This window comes from Mustelus asterias, chromosome 27, assembly GCF_964213995.1.
Source record: "Mustelus asterias chromosome 27, sMusAst1.hap1.1, whole genome shotgun sequence".
NCBI classification, from domain to species: domain Eukaryota; kingdom Metazoa; phylum Chordata; class Chondrichthyes; order Carcharhiniformes; family Triakidae; genus Mustelus; species Mustelus asterias.
The window spans coordinates 1,094,166-1,110,473 of NC_135827.1; the positions used below are offsets into that span (position 1 = coordinate 1,094,166).

A 16,308-nucleotide genomic window follows, 5' to 3' on the forward strand; every position below is an offset into this window, starting at 1 on the left:
ACATGAGAAGACTTTGGCGGATAGGGTTAAAGAGAATCCTAAGGCGTTCTATAGGTATGTCAAGAACAGAAGGTTGGTTAGGGCAAGTTTAGGGCCAGTTATAGATGGCAGAGGGAAGTTATGTGTGGAACCGGAGGAGATTGGTGAAGCATTGAACCAATATTTCTCTTCGGTGTTCACGCAAGGGGACATGAATATAGCTGAGGAGGACACTGGGTTGCAAGGGAGTAGAATAGACAGTATTACAGTTGATAAGGAGGATGTGCAGGATATTCTGGAGGGTCTGAAAATAGATAAATCCCCTGGTCCGGATGGGATTTATCCAAGGATTCTCTGGGAGGCAAGAGAAGTGATTGCAGAGCCTCTGGCTCTGATCTTCAGGTCGTCGTTGGCCTCTGGTATAGTACCAGAAGATTGGAGGTTAGCGAATGTTGTCCCATTGTTTAAGAAGGGGAACAGAGACTTCCCCGGGAATTATAGACCGGTGAGTCTCACTTCTGTTGTCGGCAAGATGTTGGAAAAAATTATAAGGGATAGGATTTATAGTTATTTGGAGAGTAATGAATTGATAGGTGATAGTCAGCATGGTTTTGTGGCAGGTAGGTCGTGCCTTACTAACCTTATTGAGTTTTTTGAGAAAGTGACCAAGGAGGTGGATGGGGGCAAGGCAGTGGACGTGGTATATATGGATTTTAGTAAGGCATTTGATAAGGTTCACCATGGTAGGCTTCTGCAGAAAATGCAGATGTATGGGATTGGGGGTGATCTAGGAAATTGGATCAGGAATTGGCTAGCGGATAGGAAACAGAGGGTGGTGGTTGATAGTAAATATTCATCATGGAGTGCGGTTACAAGTGGTGTACCTCAGGGATCTGTTTTGGGGCCACTGCTGTTTGTAATATTTATTAATGATCTGGATGAGGGTATAGTTGGGTGGATTAGCAAATTTGCTGATGACACCAAAGTCGGTGGTGTGGTAGACAGTGAGGAAGGGTGTCGTAGTTTGCAGGAAGACTTAGACAGGTTGCAAAGTTGGGCCGAGAGGTGGCGGATGGAGTTTAATGCGGAGAAGTGTGAGGTAATTCACTTTGGTAGGAATAACAGATGTGTTGAGTATAGGGCTAACGGGAGGACTTTGAATAGTGTGGAGGAGCAGAGGGATCTAGGTGTATGTGTGCATAGATCCCTGAAAGTTGGGAATCAAGTAGATAAGGTTGTTAAGAAGGCATATGGTGTCTTGGCGTTTATTGGTAGGGGGATTGAATTTAGGAGTCGTAGCGTTATGTTGCAACTGTACACAACTCTGGTGCGGCCGCACTTGGAGTACTGTGTGCAGTTCTGGTCCCCACATTACAGGAAGGATGTGGAGGCTTTGGAGAGGGTGCAGAGGAGGTTTACCAGGATGTTGCCTGGTATGGAGGGGAGATCCTATGAGGAGAGGCTGAGGGATTTGGGATTGTTTTCGCTGGAAAGGCGGCGGCTAAGAGGGGATCTTATTGAAACATATAAGATGATTAGAGGTTTAGATAGGGTGGATAGTGATAGCCTTTTTCCTCTGATGGAGAAATCCAGCACGAGGGGGCATGGCTTTAAATTGAGGGGGGGTAGTTATAGAACCGATGTCAGGGGTAGGTTCTTTACCCAGAGGGTGGTGAGGGATTGGAATGCCCTGCCAGCATCAGTAGTAAATGCGCCTAGTTTGGGGGCGTTTAAGAGATCCGTAGATAGGTTCATGGACGAAAAGAAATTGGTTTAGGTTGGAGGGTCACAGTTTTTTTTTTTAACTGGTCGGTGCAACATCGTGGGCCGAAGGGCCTGTTCTGCGCTGTAATGTTCTATGTTCTATGTTCTATGTTCTAGGACAACATTCCGAGCAGACAGGGAGGAGTTGGTAGGTTAAAGGAACCGTGGTGCACGAAAGCTGTGCAGGACCTAGTCGAGAAGAAAAGGAAAGCATACAAAAGGTTCAGAGAGCTTGGTGAAGATAGGGATCTAGATGTGTATACGGCTTGTAGGAAGGGACTAAGGAAGGAAATTAGGAGAGCCAGAAGGGGTCACGAGAAGGCCTTGGCAGGTAGGATTAAGGAAAACCCTAAGGCGTTCTATAAATATGTGAAGAGTAAAAGGATGAGACGTGAAGGAATAGGGCCTATAAAAGGTGAAGGCGGGAAAGTCTGTACGGAACCAGTAGAAATGGCAGAGGTGCTTAATGAGTATTTTGCCTCGGTTTTCACAGAGGAGAAGGACCTGGGTGGATGTACTGCGGGCTTGCGGTGGACTGAAAAGATTGAGTATGTGGACTTTAAGAAAGAGATTGTGCTGGAATCTTTGAATGGCATCAACTTAGATAAGTCACCAGGTCTGGATGGGATGTACCCCAGGTTACTGTGGGAGGCGAGGGAAGAGATTGCAGAGCCACTGGCGATGATCTTTGCATCGTCGATGGAGATGGGAGAGGTGCCGGAGGATTGGAGGATTGCGGATGTGGTTCCTATTTTCAAGAAGGGGAATAGGGCTAGCCCAGGAAATTACCGACCGGTGAGTCTAACCTCAGTGGTTGGTAAGCTGATGGAGAAGATCCTGAGGGACAAGATTTATGAGCATTTAGAGAGATTTAGTATGCTCAAGAATACTCAGCATGGCTTTTGTCAAAGGCAGATCGTGCCTTACAAGCCTGGTGGAGTTCTTCGAAAATGTGACTAAACACATTGACGAAGGGAAAGCGGTAGATGTGGTTTATATGGATTTTAGCAAGGCGTTCGATAAGGTCCCCCATGCAAGGCTTCTAGAAAAAGTGAGAGGTCATGGGATCCAAGGGGCTGCTGCCCTGTGGATCCAGAACTGGCTTGCCCAAAGGAGGCAGAGAGTGGGTATAGATGGGTATTTTTCTAAATGGAGGTTGGTTACCAGTGATGTGCCCCAGGGATCTATCATAGAATCCCTACAGTGCAGAAAGAGGCCATTTGGCCCATCGAGTCTGCACCGACCACAATCCCACCCAGGCCTTACCCCTATATCCCTACATATTTTACCCACGAACCCCTCTAACCTATGCATCCCAGGACACTCAGGGGCAATTTTTAGCATGGCCAATCAACCTAACCCGCACATCTTTGGACTGTGGGAGGAAACCGGAGCACCTGGAGGAAACCCACGCAGACACGAGGAGAATGTGCAAACTCCACACAGACAGTGACCCAAGCCGGTATTTCGAACCCAGGTCCCTGGAGCTGTGAAGCAGCAGTGCTAACCACTGTGCTACCGTGCCGCATCTGTTCTGGGACCCTTGCTGTTTGTCATTTTCATAAATGACCTGGATGAGGAAGTGGAGGGATGGGTTGGTGAGTTTGCCGACGACACGAAGGTTGGTGGGGTTGTGGATAGTCTGGAGGGATGTCAGAAGTTACAGAGGGACAGAGATGGGATGCAAGACTGGGCGGAGAAGTGGCAGATGGACTTCAACCCAGATAAATGCGTAGTGGTCCATTTTGGCAGGTCAAATGGGATGAAGGAGTACAATATAAAGGGAAAGACTCTTAGTACGGTAGAGGATCAGAAGGACCTTGGGGTCCGGGTCCATAGGACTCTAAAATCGGCCCCGCAGGTGGAGGAGGTGGTTAAGAAGGCGTATGGTGTGCTGGCCTTTATCAATCGAGGGATTGAGTTTAGGAGTCTGGGGATAATGATGCAGCTATATAAGACCCTCGTCAGACCCCACTTGGAGTACTGTGCTCAGTTCTGGTCGCCTCATTACAGGAAGGATGTGGAAAAGATTGAAAGGGTGCAGAGGAGATTTACAAGGATGTTGCCTGGATTGAGTGGCATGCCTTATGAGGATAGGCTGAGGGAGCTCGGTCTTTTCTCCTTGGAGAGACGTAGGATGAGAGGAGACCTAATAGAGGTATATAAGATGTTGAGAGGCATAGATTGGGTGGACTCTCAGGGGCTTTTTCCCAGGGTGGAAATGGCTGCTATGAGAGGACACAGGTTTAAGGTGCTGGAGGGTAGGTACAGGGGAAGTGTTAGGGGGAAGTTTTTCACACAGAGGGTGGTGGGCGAGTGGAATCGGCTGCTGTCAGTGGTGGTGGAGGCAAACTCAATAGGGTCTTTTAAGAGACTCCTGGATGAGTACATGGGACTTAATAGGATGGAGGGTTATAGGTAGGCCTAAAAAGTAGGGATATGTTCGGCACAACTTGTGGGGTCGAAGGGCCTGTTTTGTGCTGTAGTTTTTCTATGTTTCTATCCAAATGCTCTTTGCCTAACATGAAAGAACTTTGAACTATCTGACTAAGCTAAAGAACAAAGAACAATACAGCACAGGAACAGGCCCTTCGGCCCTCCAAGCCTGCGCCGCTCATGTGCCCAACTAGACCATTCGTTTGTATCCCTCTATTCCCAGTCTGTTCATGTGGCTATCTAGATAAGTCTTAAACGATCCCAGCGTGTCTGCATCAATCACCTTGCTTGGCAGTGCATTCCAGGCCCCCACCACCTTCTGTGTAAAATACGTCCCCCTGACATCTGTGTTGAACCTTGCCCCCCTCACCTTGAACCCGTGACCCCTTGTGTTCGTCACCTCCGACCTGGGAAAAACCTTCCCACTGTTCACCCTATCTATGCCCTTCATAATTTTATAAATCATAATGTGGATAAATGTAAGGTTATCCACTTCGGTAGCAAAAATAGAAAGGCAGATCATTATTTCAATGGGTGTAAATTAAGAGAGGTGGATACTCAGCGAGATCTTGGTGTTCTCTTGCATCAGTCGCTGAAAGTGAGCGCGCAGGTACAGCATGCAGTAAAGAAGGCAAATGTTATGTTGGCCTTCAGCGAGAGAATTGAGTATAGGAATAGGGATGTGTTATTGCAATTGTATAGGGTGTTGGTGAGGCCACACCTGGAGTATTGTGGGCACTTTTGGTATCCTTATCTGAGGAAGGGTGTTCTTGCTATATAGGCAGTGCAGGGAAGGTTAACCAGTCATATCAAGAGAGACTAAATTGTTTAGGATTATGTCCCTTGGAATTTAGAAGAGTGAGAGGGGATCTCATAGAAACTTATAAAATTCTAATAGGATTTGACAGGGTAGTTTTATAAAGAATGTTCCTGATAGTGGATGAGTCCAGAACCAAGGGGGCATAATTTGAGGATAAGGGGTAAACCTTTTGAATGATGTAGAAATGTTTTCACCAAAGTGGTGAATCTGTGGAATTTGCTTCCACAGAAAATAGTTGAGGCCAAAACGTTTGAGATTTCAAGAATAAATTAATTATAGCTCTTGGGTCTAAAGAGCACAAGGGATATGGGGGAAGGTGGGATCAGGATACTGAATTTGATCATCAGCCATGAGATGGCTCAAAGGACCGGATGGCCTACTGCTCCAATTTTCTATGTATGTTTCCATGCGCACCGAGGTCCATCTGTTTCTGCATCTTCTTTAAATTTCTTCCTTTATTTAATACTGTCTTTCCATATTCTGCCTGCCAAAATGAATCACCTCACACTTCTCTGCATTGAACTTCATCTACCACTTGTCTGCCCAATCAACCAACGTTAATATCAGTTTGAAGTTCAAGACTAACCTCATCACAGTTGACAAGATTTCCAAACCTCATATCATCTGTACATTTTTGAAACCATGCTCTGGGCACCACAATCTAAGTCATGATGTGGAGATGCCGGCGTTGGACTGGGGTAAACACAGTAAGAAGTTTAACAACACCAGGTTAAAGTCCAACAGGTTTATTTGGTTACCAAATAAACCTGTTGGACTTTAACCTGGTGTTGTTAAACTTCTTACTGTGTTCACCACAATCTAGGTCATACGTATATCTCAGGGAAAGCAAGCGCCCTAACACTGAGCCTTGGGGGAACTCCACTACAAACCTTCCTCCAATCTGAAAAAAACAACCATTTATTACTACTGTTTCCTGTCGCTCAGCCAATTTTCTTATCTGAGTGCCTACTTTCCCTTTTATTCCATGAGCTAGAATTTTGCTCACCAGTCTGTGTGGCATTTTGATACACAGCATTGCTCTTATCATTTTTCTGCTTTTTTGTTACTTCCTGAAAAACGTCAGCAAGTGAGTTGAACATGATTTACCCTTCATGGATCCATTCTGGCTTTCCTTAATTATCCTGCACTTGTCCAAGTGACTGTTGATTTTACCCTGAACTATAGATTCCAGAAGTTTCCCTGTCATTGAAGTCAAACTGACTGGTCTGTACTTGCTGATTTTATCCTTGCATCCCTTTTGGAACAAGGGTGCAACATTCACAATTCTCCAGGCCTTTGGCACCACCTCTGTGATGAAAGAAGGCTGGAAGATTATCACTAGTGCCTCTTCAATTCCCCCACTCATTTCCTAGCATTTACAGTGCCTCAGAGTGACCAACATGGAAGAGCCATGAAACAGGAGTGACACTGCGTATGTCTATACTTGTAAGAGAAGCACTGTCAAAATATCATCAATGAACTTGAAGTGGAGTGCCTTTCATCGCCATGATCACACTGATGGTAAACGAGGCTTTGGCGATTAATGGGTCACCGTAGAACCACCTGACTTTGCGGGCAAATCGAGTGTGGAAGCTATGGAAAATGAGTAAACTGACCAAGGGGTGCGACCAGAGCTTGGTTAAAGGAACAACTGTATGTCTGAAATCACATCTCCCCAGCAGGTACAGCAGCAGATAAAGAACAGTGCAGAGCTGCTGCTACACTGCAAAACTCAGAGGATGGCACCGCTATCCTCAGGCATTTTGTCACTTTATTCCAGTGCACCCTCCATCACCCAGATACACAGCACTGTACAGATACTCCACAGGTAATGGACTCAGTGACAGCTTTAGCAACTCCCCCTCTGAGGAGTTAGCAATGGCCTGACAAGGCTCAGTTCAAAGCAAAAGGAGATCCTCAGGTGTCATCAGCAAAGCAGCAGATGCTTCAGTAGCAGTGTGAAATGTGTGAACATGTCGGTGTTCCCAGAGGCAGTGACGACACAAACAAGGGGTCCAACCATACCGTAAGTGATACCATATCTCCGTATATGAATGCACGGTGTTCTCCATTGGGAGTGTGACAATGCTGATGGGGAGATGCGTCGAGCATATCACCAAGTGGGTTCCCACAGTTCACCCTAACATAGCCTCATCTATGAGGTATACGGTGTGACGAGTGGGCAAGCTGATCCACTCCAGACAACCTCAGGAGTGTATGTGTGGCCGATAGTGCAGAAGGCTGAAGTCAATGGGGGCGTCTCTCAAGGCTCTTCGATTGCTGAAGGTAAATCCTCAAACTCTGATGATGATGACGCCAATGTGAATTTGGGTTTTATGTCTGAGGTGGCCCCATATGTTCCAAGGCCCCAGCAGGGCTCAGGAACCTGAAGTACACGGTCCAGCCATCTAATTCACCGGAGCAAGAAAGGCAGCAGCCTGTCCCACATCAACTCCAGGCGCAGAGGACCCCATAGAAATGGATGAGAGGGAGTGTAAATGCATGGACTCGAGCTTGGAATTTCACTGGATGATAGCAACTCCTATATTTATTTTATACAGTTGTTGGGAATAACTGGATATCGAGTCAAATAGAGGGCTGGTATGTAAATACCTGTGTTCACCTTGGTGTTTAGTGCTGCCAGGTATAGAGAAATGCTAATGCCTCTTATGAAAGGTCAGCAGGGTTGCCTCTAAGAAAGAACTTACTGGTTCAGTGGTTTCTTCCCCTCGTTCTGATATGAGATGTCTGCTGATCATGTGTCAGCCTACCATGCATGTCAGTGTCCAGTGAGCTGGGCCCCTGGTCAACTTCATTGACTGGCATCTGTTGGGCTGCCTCAATACTCACCCTACTCTGAGAATGTGGCTCACTCAGTGTCTTCCTCTGGCTCCAGCACTACTCCCCTCGGGAGCACCATGTTGTGCAGAGTACAGCAGATGATCATGAGGCAGGGATAACCTTGAGGGTGCATGATTGCAGTCCTTCGCCAGATCCTTTGAAGCATCTAAACTTCATCTCCAAAAGGCCAATGGCCTGCTCGATGGTGATCCTTGTCGTCCTGTGGCAGCATTTGTACTTGACCTCTGCTTGAGTGTCAGGATTGCATACTGTGAGCAGAAGCCATGACTTCAGTGAATACTCCCTGTCCCTCAAATCCAACCAGTTCAAGTGTTCTGAAGAGCTAAGATAATTGAGACTGTCTAAGGACGTGGTGATTGTAACAGTTTCCCGGAAACCTCTCATGCCTGCATAATCCCCTGTCAGTTGGTCGTAGAACTTGGTTAATGTTGAGGGAGTGGATCATCATCCTGTTCACAAAGATGCCCGAGAGCCTTGGTGTCCACAACTACAGTAAATAGCTGCCTGCCTGCTGGGAAAACCTCTGGGGCGAACCACAGGCAGAAATGTTCAGTGTTGATGTCACCTTAATGGCTACAGATATTGGGTGTTTGTTACTTCGCATTGGCATCGACTTCTGCTCCAACATATCACACAACTTTGCCACCACTTAGAGAAATGCAGTCTTCACAGCCATTGCTGTCTTGACATCTCCAGGAAGCTGAGTTTCTGCCAGTATACGCTTTGAGCTCGGAAGCAGTTTCGGTGCCCGTGGAGCTACCCTCTTGTCCCCATAACATTCTCCTCATCCACATCCACATCCAATGATTTCCTCAACCTATGGGGCTCCCATCATCAACATGCCAGTGTCCTGCTATCTGGGAGATTTAAACGTTAGAAGCATTGAGCCCATAGCCAGATGAAGGCTCCACTGTGATGAGCATCTCGATGACCTTTATCTGCTTCCAGTTACTGCTACAGACCTGGGAGATACCGTCCTACAAACTGCACTTCACTTTGGTCCCACTCTCTGCAATTCCTCGACTTAATGGTATTGCTTCTTCAAGACAGACAGCTTCACAATAAGGTTGCAAATTCCCTTCACAACTTTACTGCAACTGAGATCTTGCCTCCTTTGAGTAGGTGAGACTCTGAGCCTCTGTGCACCCTGTGGGCCATTGTTAAAATTGGAAAAAGACAGGTTAATGCTTGACATTAGTTGTTTAACCTTAATTACCTCCCCGCTGCCAGTCTATCAATCACTTATCTAATCTGCCACCCACAACTAGTAGAGAGAGAGAGAGCTGTGTCAGAGAGCTGGCCAACACAGGCCCAGCCGTCACCTCTATTGCTGCCTCCATGTAGCCAAAGTCTTAAATTAAATATTTAGTATAATTAGCTCTACTGCACACCTTGCGATCTGACATCTTCTTCCACACTTAATGTGAGATTGCTTTTTCAAATTCCTTGTTTGTTTTATGGCCATGGCTAATGCTGTGATTTTACCACCAAGCAGAGTGAGGAGACAGATCCCAGTCTATCTCAGCCCGAATGGTGATCATCTTCTATGCTGTTGGCATTATTCTGAATTACATATATATCTATATCCCAGCAAATGGTACTGTCGATATACACATTTTATCCTGTGAGGCAAGTAACATTAACACTCCACCACATTGTACAGGTAATATAAATCCCAGACTGTGGTACAGATATATACAGTCTCCTGCATGGTACAGGGAATATTGACCTCCTGCGACAGGTAGTGTACATTTCCTAACCCATCATACAGGAAATATTCACATTCCTTCTCGTGGTATGATCATTTACACATCATGTCATGGTACAGGTAATATGCATGTCCCAATTCATGCTATAGGGCAAATAAACATACAGTGTCATATAGCACAGGAACTATGCACAATATACCTTTATAACATATAGTACACATTCACCCTCAAGGTAGGAAATAGATGCATCTCATCCCGTAAGAACAGAATAAAACCTTTGTTTCATAAGAATAGGTAATATGTACAATTTACAATTGGTACGGTAGCACAGTGGTTCGATTCCCGGCTCCGGTCACTGTCTGTGTGGAGTTTGCACATTCTCCTCGTGTCTGCGTGGGTTTCCTCCGGGTGCTCCGGTTTCCTCCCACAGCCCAAAGATGTGCGGGTTAGGTTGATTGGCCAGGTTTAAAAAATTGCCCCTTAGAGTCCTGTAATGAACAAAGCATCGTAGCTGTGAGGTCCAGCTCGGTGGATAGGATATTGGTATGTAGATAGGCTGGAAAATTGGGCGGGGATCCTGGATTCAGGATTCAATCCTGGACCGGGGAGCGGCGCGGGCTTGGAGGGCCGAAGGGCCTGTTCCTGTGCTGTATTGTTCTTTGTTCTTTGTTCTTTGATGCGTAGGTTAGAGGGATTAGTGGGTAAATATGTCGGGGTAGTGCCTGGGTGGGATTGTGGTCGGTGCAGACTCGATGGGCCGAATGGCCTCCTTCTGCACTGTAGGGTTTCTATGATTCTATGATTCTACCCTGTATACAGTATTTACAATAATCATTTAAACACACAGTCTGTGAATGGGATTTAATAGTTTTATTACAAATACATTTCTGAGGCCTAATGTGGTAAATTGCAGTGTCCAATCGATGCAGTGCTGCTGCTGTTGTGGTCTCAGCAACTTGAGGAGCTCTGGGAGTTTGCGCCGGCCCAATCTGTAGCTTCTCTTGTTTGAAACCGACCTGGATTATAATCAAAAAGATGGTTTATGAATATATGTTCTGTAAATAAAATACATTTAAAGATTTTCCTGTTTGTTTCATTTTCTCTGCTGTGGGTTTTAATCCCTCACCAGAACTTTGAGCCCAAAATCACAGAGTCTATGTTGATATTGCAGTGCAGCTCTGAGAAAATGCTACATTTCTGAAGGAGCTGAACTTTTGATGAGATGTTAAGAGTGTGGCTCGATCTGCTTTCTAATGTGGATTATAGACCCCAGGGCCTATAATCTATAGTCTGAAGGAAGGAGGAGCAACAAGATGACCTTATCACTTGAGAAAATTCACCTTTCAATCATTGCTGGCAAAAACATGTTAGAACATAGAAAAGCTACAGCACAAACAGGCCCTTCGGCCCACAAGTTGTGTCGAACAATTTCCTGGATTAACTGGATGTTTGCCTCATCTATTTTGAGGATCATGATGCGTGCAAATTAACTGAAGTGTTTGCCTGTGAAACAACTGACTGACCTTCAAATCATTGGTTCTAAAACATTTGGAAGTTTCCATAGGATTTGATCAGATACTGTATCAATGCAGAATCCGGGCTTTATAATCACGATGCACATTCTAAAATCTGATGCATGTTTATTAGACCCAATGAAGAAGCTGCACCAAATTCTTTTTCTATTTAAGAGATATTATTGGTCTGAGGAGTACATTCTTCCAATTTTTTGTTTTTCATTCCAGATTTTCAGATTTGATCTTTTTCTATTTACCTAAGAATGAGGAAGTTAGATCAGGCAGATCTAAACAGAGCATGAGGGCTGACAGATGGGGCTTTTGGGAATAGAGTGACGGACCTTGGACAGGACAAAACTGAAAAAATGCTGTCATTATCAGAATAGGGTGTGGAGTGGGTAAGTTACAGATATATCTTTGGGTTATTGATTAGGATTTTTGGTGATTAGTGTAAATAGTTAATTTGTTGTTCAATGCTTTTAGTGGTTAGTGTTTTTTTCAGTGGTTAAATAGCTATGAAGCTGCTAACAGTTTGAGGATAGTGAGACTGTCTTGAGTGAATGTTTCTGCTGTAGCTCTCTCTATTTTGAATCCTTCTGGCTCTAATGCATTGAGCTAATGTAAAGTTTATTTATTAGTCACAAGTAAGGCTTACATTAACACTGCAATGAAGTTACTGCGAAATTCACCTCGTTGCCATGGTCCAGCGCCTGTTCGGGTCAATGCACCTAACCAACACGTCTTTCGGACTGTGGGAGGAAACCAGAGCACCCGGAGGAAACCCATGCAGACATGGGGAGAACATGCAAACTCCACACAGACAGTGACCCAAGCCGGGAATCAAACCCAGGTACCTGGCACTGTGAGGCAGCAGTGCTAACCACTGTGCCGCCTTAATAACAATAGTGCAGTGCAAGTTGTAGGTGCTGTGACATATAGAGGTATCTAGAACATAGAACATAGAACATTACAGCGCAGTACAGGCCCTTCGGCTCTCGATGTTGCGCCGACCAGTGGAACCAATCTAAAGCCCCTCTAATCTACACTATTCCAATATCATCCATATGTTTATCCAATAACCATTTGAATGCTCTTAATGTTGACGAGTCCACTACTGCTGCAGGCAGGGCATTCCACGCCCTTACTACTTTCTGAGTAAAGAACCTACCTCTAACAACTGTCCTATATCTCTCACCCCTCAATTTAAAGCTATGTCCCCTCGTGCTAGCCATCACCATCCAAGGGAAAAGGCTCTCACTATCCACCCTATCTAATCCTCTAATCATCTTGTATGCTTCTATTAAGTCACCTCTTAACCTTCTTCTCTCTAACGAAAACAACCTCAAGCCCCTCAGCCTTTCCTCATACGATTTTCCCACCATATCAGGCAACATCCTGGTAAATCTCCTCTGCACCCTTTCCAACACTTCCACATCTTTCTTATAATACGGCGACCAAAACTGTACGCAATACTCCAAATGCGGCCGCACCAGTTTTGTACAGTTGCAGCATGACCTCCTGGCTCCGAAACTCAATCCCTCGACCAATAAAAGCTAACACTCCGTACGCCTTCTTAACAATCATAGAACATAGAACAGTACAGCACAGAACAGACCCTTCGGCCCACGATGTTGTGCCGAGCTTTATCTGAAACCAAGATCAAGCTATCCCACTCCCTATCATCCTGGTGTGCTCCATGTGCCTATCCAATAACCGCTTAAATGTTTCTAAAGTGTCTGACTCCACTATCACTGCAGGCAGTCCATTCCACACCCCAACCACTCTCTGCGTAAAGAACCTACCTCTGATATCCGTCCTGTATCTCCCACCACGAACCCTATAGTTATGCCCCCTTGTAATAGCTCCATCCACCCGAGGAAATAGTCTTTAAACGTTCACTCTATCTATCCCCTTCATCATTTTATACACCTCTATTAAGTCTCCCCTCAGCCTCCTCCGCTCCAGAGAGAACAGCCCTAGCTCCCTCAACCTTTCCTCATATGACCTACCCTCCAAACCAGGCAGCATCCTGGTAAATCTCCTCTGCACTCTTTCCAGCGCTTCCACATCCTTCTTATAGTGAGGTGACCAGAACTGCACACAATATTCCAAATGTGGTCTCACCAAGGTCCTGTACAGTTGCAGCATAACCCCACGGCTCTTAAACTCCAACCCCCTGTTAATAAAAGCTAACACACTATAGGCCTTCTTCACAGCTCTATCCACTTGAGTGGCAACCTTTAGAGATTTGTGGATATGGACCCCAAGATCTCTCTGTTCCTCCACAGTCTTCAGAACCCTACCTTTGACCCTGTAATCCTATCAACCTGGGTGCCAACTTTCAGGGATCTATGCACATGGACACCCAGATCCCTCTGTTCATCCACACTACCAAGTATCTTACCATTAGCCCAGTACTCTGTATTCCTGTTACTAGACAGTTTGCTCCAGGCCTCAGTGCAGGATCAGAAGGGGCAGTGCTCTGAAAGCTCGTGCTACCAAATAAACCTGTTGGACTTTAATCTGGTGTTGTGAGACTTCTTACAGGATCAGAACAGTGTTGATGTGACCGAAAGGGTGCAGAATAAAAGGCGCTTGGGTGCGAGAGAGAATGAGGATCCCCAGATACTGATCCTATCCAATAGGCATAATGTGAAAGCAAGGATAAGGACTATTGGGAAAGACAGCCAGAATGCTGACCATGTAGATTGGCATCGTGGCATAGTAGTTAGCACTGCTGCCTCAGTGCCAGGGACCTGGGTTCAAATGCGGCCCGGGTAACTGTGTGGAGTATGCACATTCTCCTTGTGTCTGCATGGGTTTTCTCCAGGTGCTCCGGTTTCCTCTCACACTCCAAAGCTGTGCAAGTTAGGTGGATTGGTCATGCTAAATTGTCCCTTAGTATCCTGGGATGTTAGAGGGATTTGCAGGGTAAATATGTGGGGTTGTGGGGATAGGGTCTGGGATGGGATTGTTGTCGGTGCAGACTCAATGGGCCAAACGGCCTCCTTCTGCACTGTAGGGATTCTATTCTATGTGGCACTTTGCAGCAGGAGGCTGTCCATTAGCTTTAATCTTTTCATTAAACATTCGTTCCCTCCAGCACCACTGCACCCAAGCAGCTGTATGCACAATTACAAGGTACACTGCAAAAACTTAAAATGGCTTCTTTGACAGCACATTCCAACCTAGGACCTCTACCACCTAGGAGGATAAGGGCAGCAGGTAGATGATAAATTCATCAGCTACAGGTTCCCTGTCATCTTGACTTGGAACTTTACTGCCTTTCCTTCAATAGCACTGGATCAAATTCTCACCTTAAAACACTGGGAGTACTGCAGAAAAGTTTAAACATCCCAGAAAACTAACAGGATGTACCACATAGACTGCAGCAGTTCAAGAAAGCAACTCATCACGATCTCAAGGACATTTAGGGTCAGGTGATAAATACTGGCAATGCCTGCCACTTTCACACTCCCTGATTAATTAAAAGAAAACCCCTGTTATTCTTTGCTTTGTTGGTGCTATGTTATGCATTTAGGAGTTGGTGTCAAATTTCAAGTAACTTTATTGTGATGTCGCTGCTTGTCACTTACCCTGCTGCCCTTCTCGTTGAGGACCCAAGTATCCCCGATGATGCAGCGCGATTGCTCCATTTTCTCTTGTGTTGGCACAGTTTCCACCTTCATTTGTGTAATTTTCCAATCCAACAAGCAGCGTCATCATATCCACGAGGGTGTATCCTTTCCCCCCTGCGCTCACATCCTTTACGATGCACAGGACTGCCAGCCGATTGAAAGACTCCAGCTGATTGATGTTTGCACGAAGGAAATGGAGAATGATGTTGAGGTCATTCAGGGCACAGCCCAGCATCTTCCTACTGACCAGGTCAAATGCAGGAAGCATCTCATATACAGCCAGAAATTGTTTATCCCAGTAACAAAGCTGCAGCAGAGTGTAAACAATCATTGGGACTAAGAGGAGGTAAACAGCACCGTTAACCACACTAATCATCTTGAATATAGTTACTGAGGTCAGCTTACACTGAATCACAGGTGGGATGTCAGGGTCATTAGCCAGGAGTCCAGATTTAATGGAACAACTGAATTCATCATGGAAAAATGCTGGAAAATGGCAATAGACGAGGTAGAGGCAGGCGATAGCAATGAACACCAGGAGAAGCAGCTGCCTCATGTAGTACATGCAGACAAAATAGTGGGAGCGACTCTTGCAGGCCAGGTAACGCTGTAGGAGAGGGAATTCAAATAACTTCTCCCTTCGAGCCCTTTCAACACAAAGCAAACACAAAGTGACTGTTCATATAAAACAACTGATATGTTCCAGTTGCACAAGTGCTACAGGACAGAAAGATTTAATGGAATGTTGATTTTTTTTGTAACAAAGATGTAACAATGGTAATATCTTATTTTGACATGGAGGCCTGATTATCACTTTACTCAGTAAGAAGTTTAACAACACCAGGTTAAAGTCCAACAGGTTTATTTGGTAGCAAAAACCACTTTTGCTACCAAATAAACCTGTTGGACTTTAACCTGGTGTTGTTAAACTTCTTACTGTGTTTACCCCAGTCCAACGCCGGCATCTCCACATTATCACTTTACTGCCAGGTTTGGTGTTTCTGTTGTGTATCAGTGGATGTGACATGGACCCCCGTGATGTAATTCCACTTTGATTGTTTTGTGGCCCAGTTCTGACAGATGAAATGCAGGAGGAGATTTAGAGATTGTAACAATGCTGTTTAAAATTGAAAAACCATTAATATGTCAGTGGACAAAGCAAACGACTGCACCCCGGTTTCTGCTTGGATATTAGTCCAAAGATGTGCGGGTTAGGTTGATTACAAAGGGCTCAGAGGTGGTACTGTTTCCCATCAATAGGTAATATAAACTATTACCAGCAAAAGAAATGACAGGTATGGCTGGATGTGGCACAGAAGGTAAGTAGCAGGAGTATCACCATGAAGGATCTGATGAAAGACCATCAATCTGAAAAATGACGCAGATTCATAACCCCTGTGTCCGATACCGATCCGACAGAAAAGTACCCACTTACATGCACAAAGGAAAAGGCTATAACTTATGAATCATGATGCAGAAGAACTTCCTCACTGCAGGAATCCATAGAGAGAGCAACAAAGTGAATCTGTACAAAGGTCACACCCACTTTGTACAATACTAGCTTCAATATTCTGGTTAGTGGTTAA

General features: G+C 45.3%; 1 protein-coding gene across 1 annotated transcript in view; it reads right to left on the reverse strand.

Moving 5' to 3' along the window:
• Window positions 1–10,426: 10,426 nt before the first annotated feature.
• The window catches only part of LOC144480014 (pannexin-3-like), a 57,160-nt gene continuing 51,278 nt past the window's right edge, over window positions 10,427–16,308 (reverse strand). The window contains exons 4-5 of the mRNA XM_078199164.1: window positions 14,681–15,369; window positions 10,427–10,586 (exon numbers count right to left, since the gene is read on the reverse strand). Of these exons, the coding sequence (XP_078055290.1) occupies window positions 10,519–10,586; window positions 14,681–15,369 (757 nt within the window). The 3' untranslated portion in view covers window positions 10,427–10,518. The remainder of the gene's footprint in view (window positions 10,587–14,680; window positions 15,370–16,308) is intronic.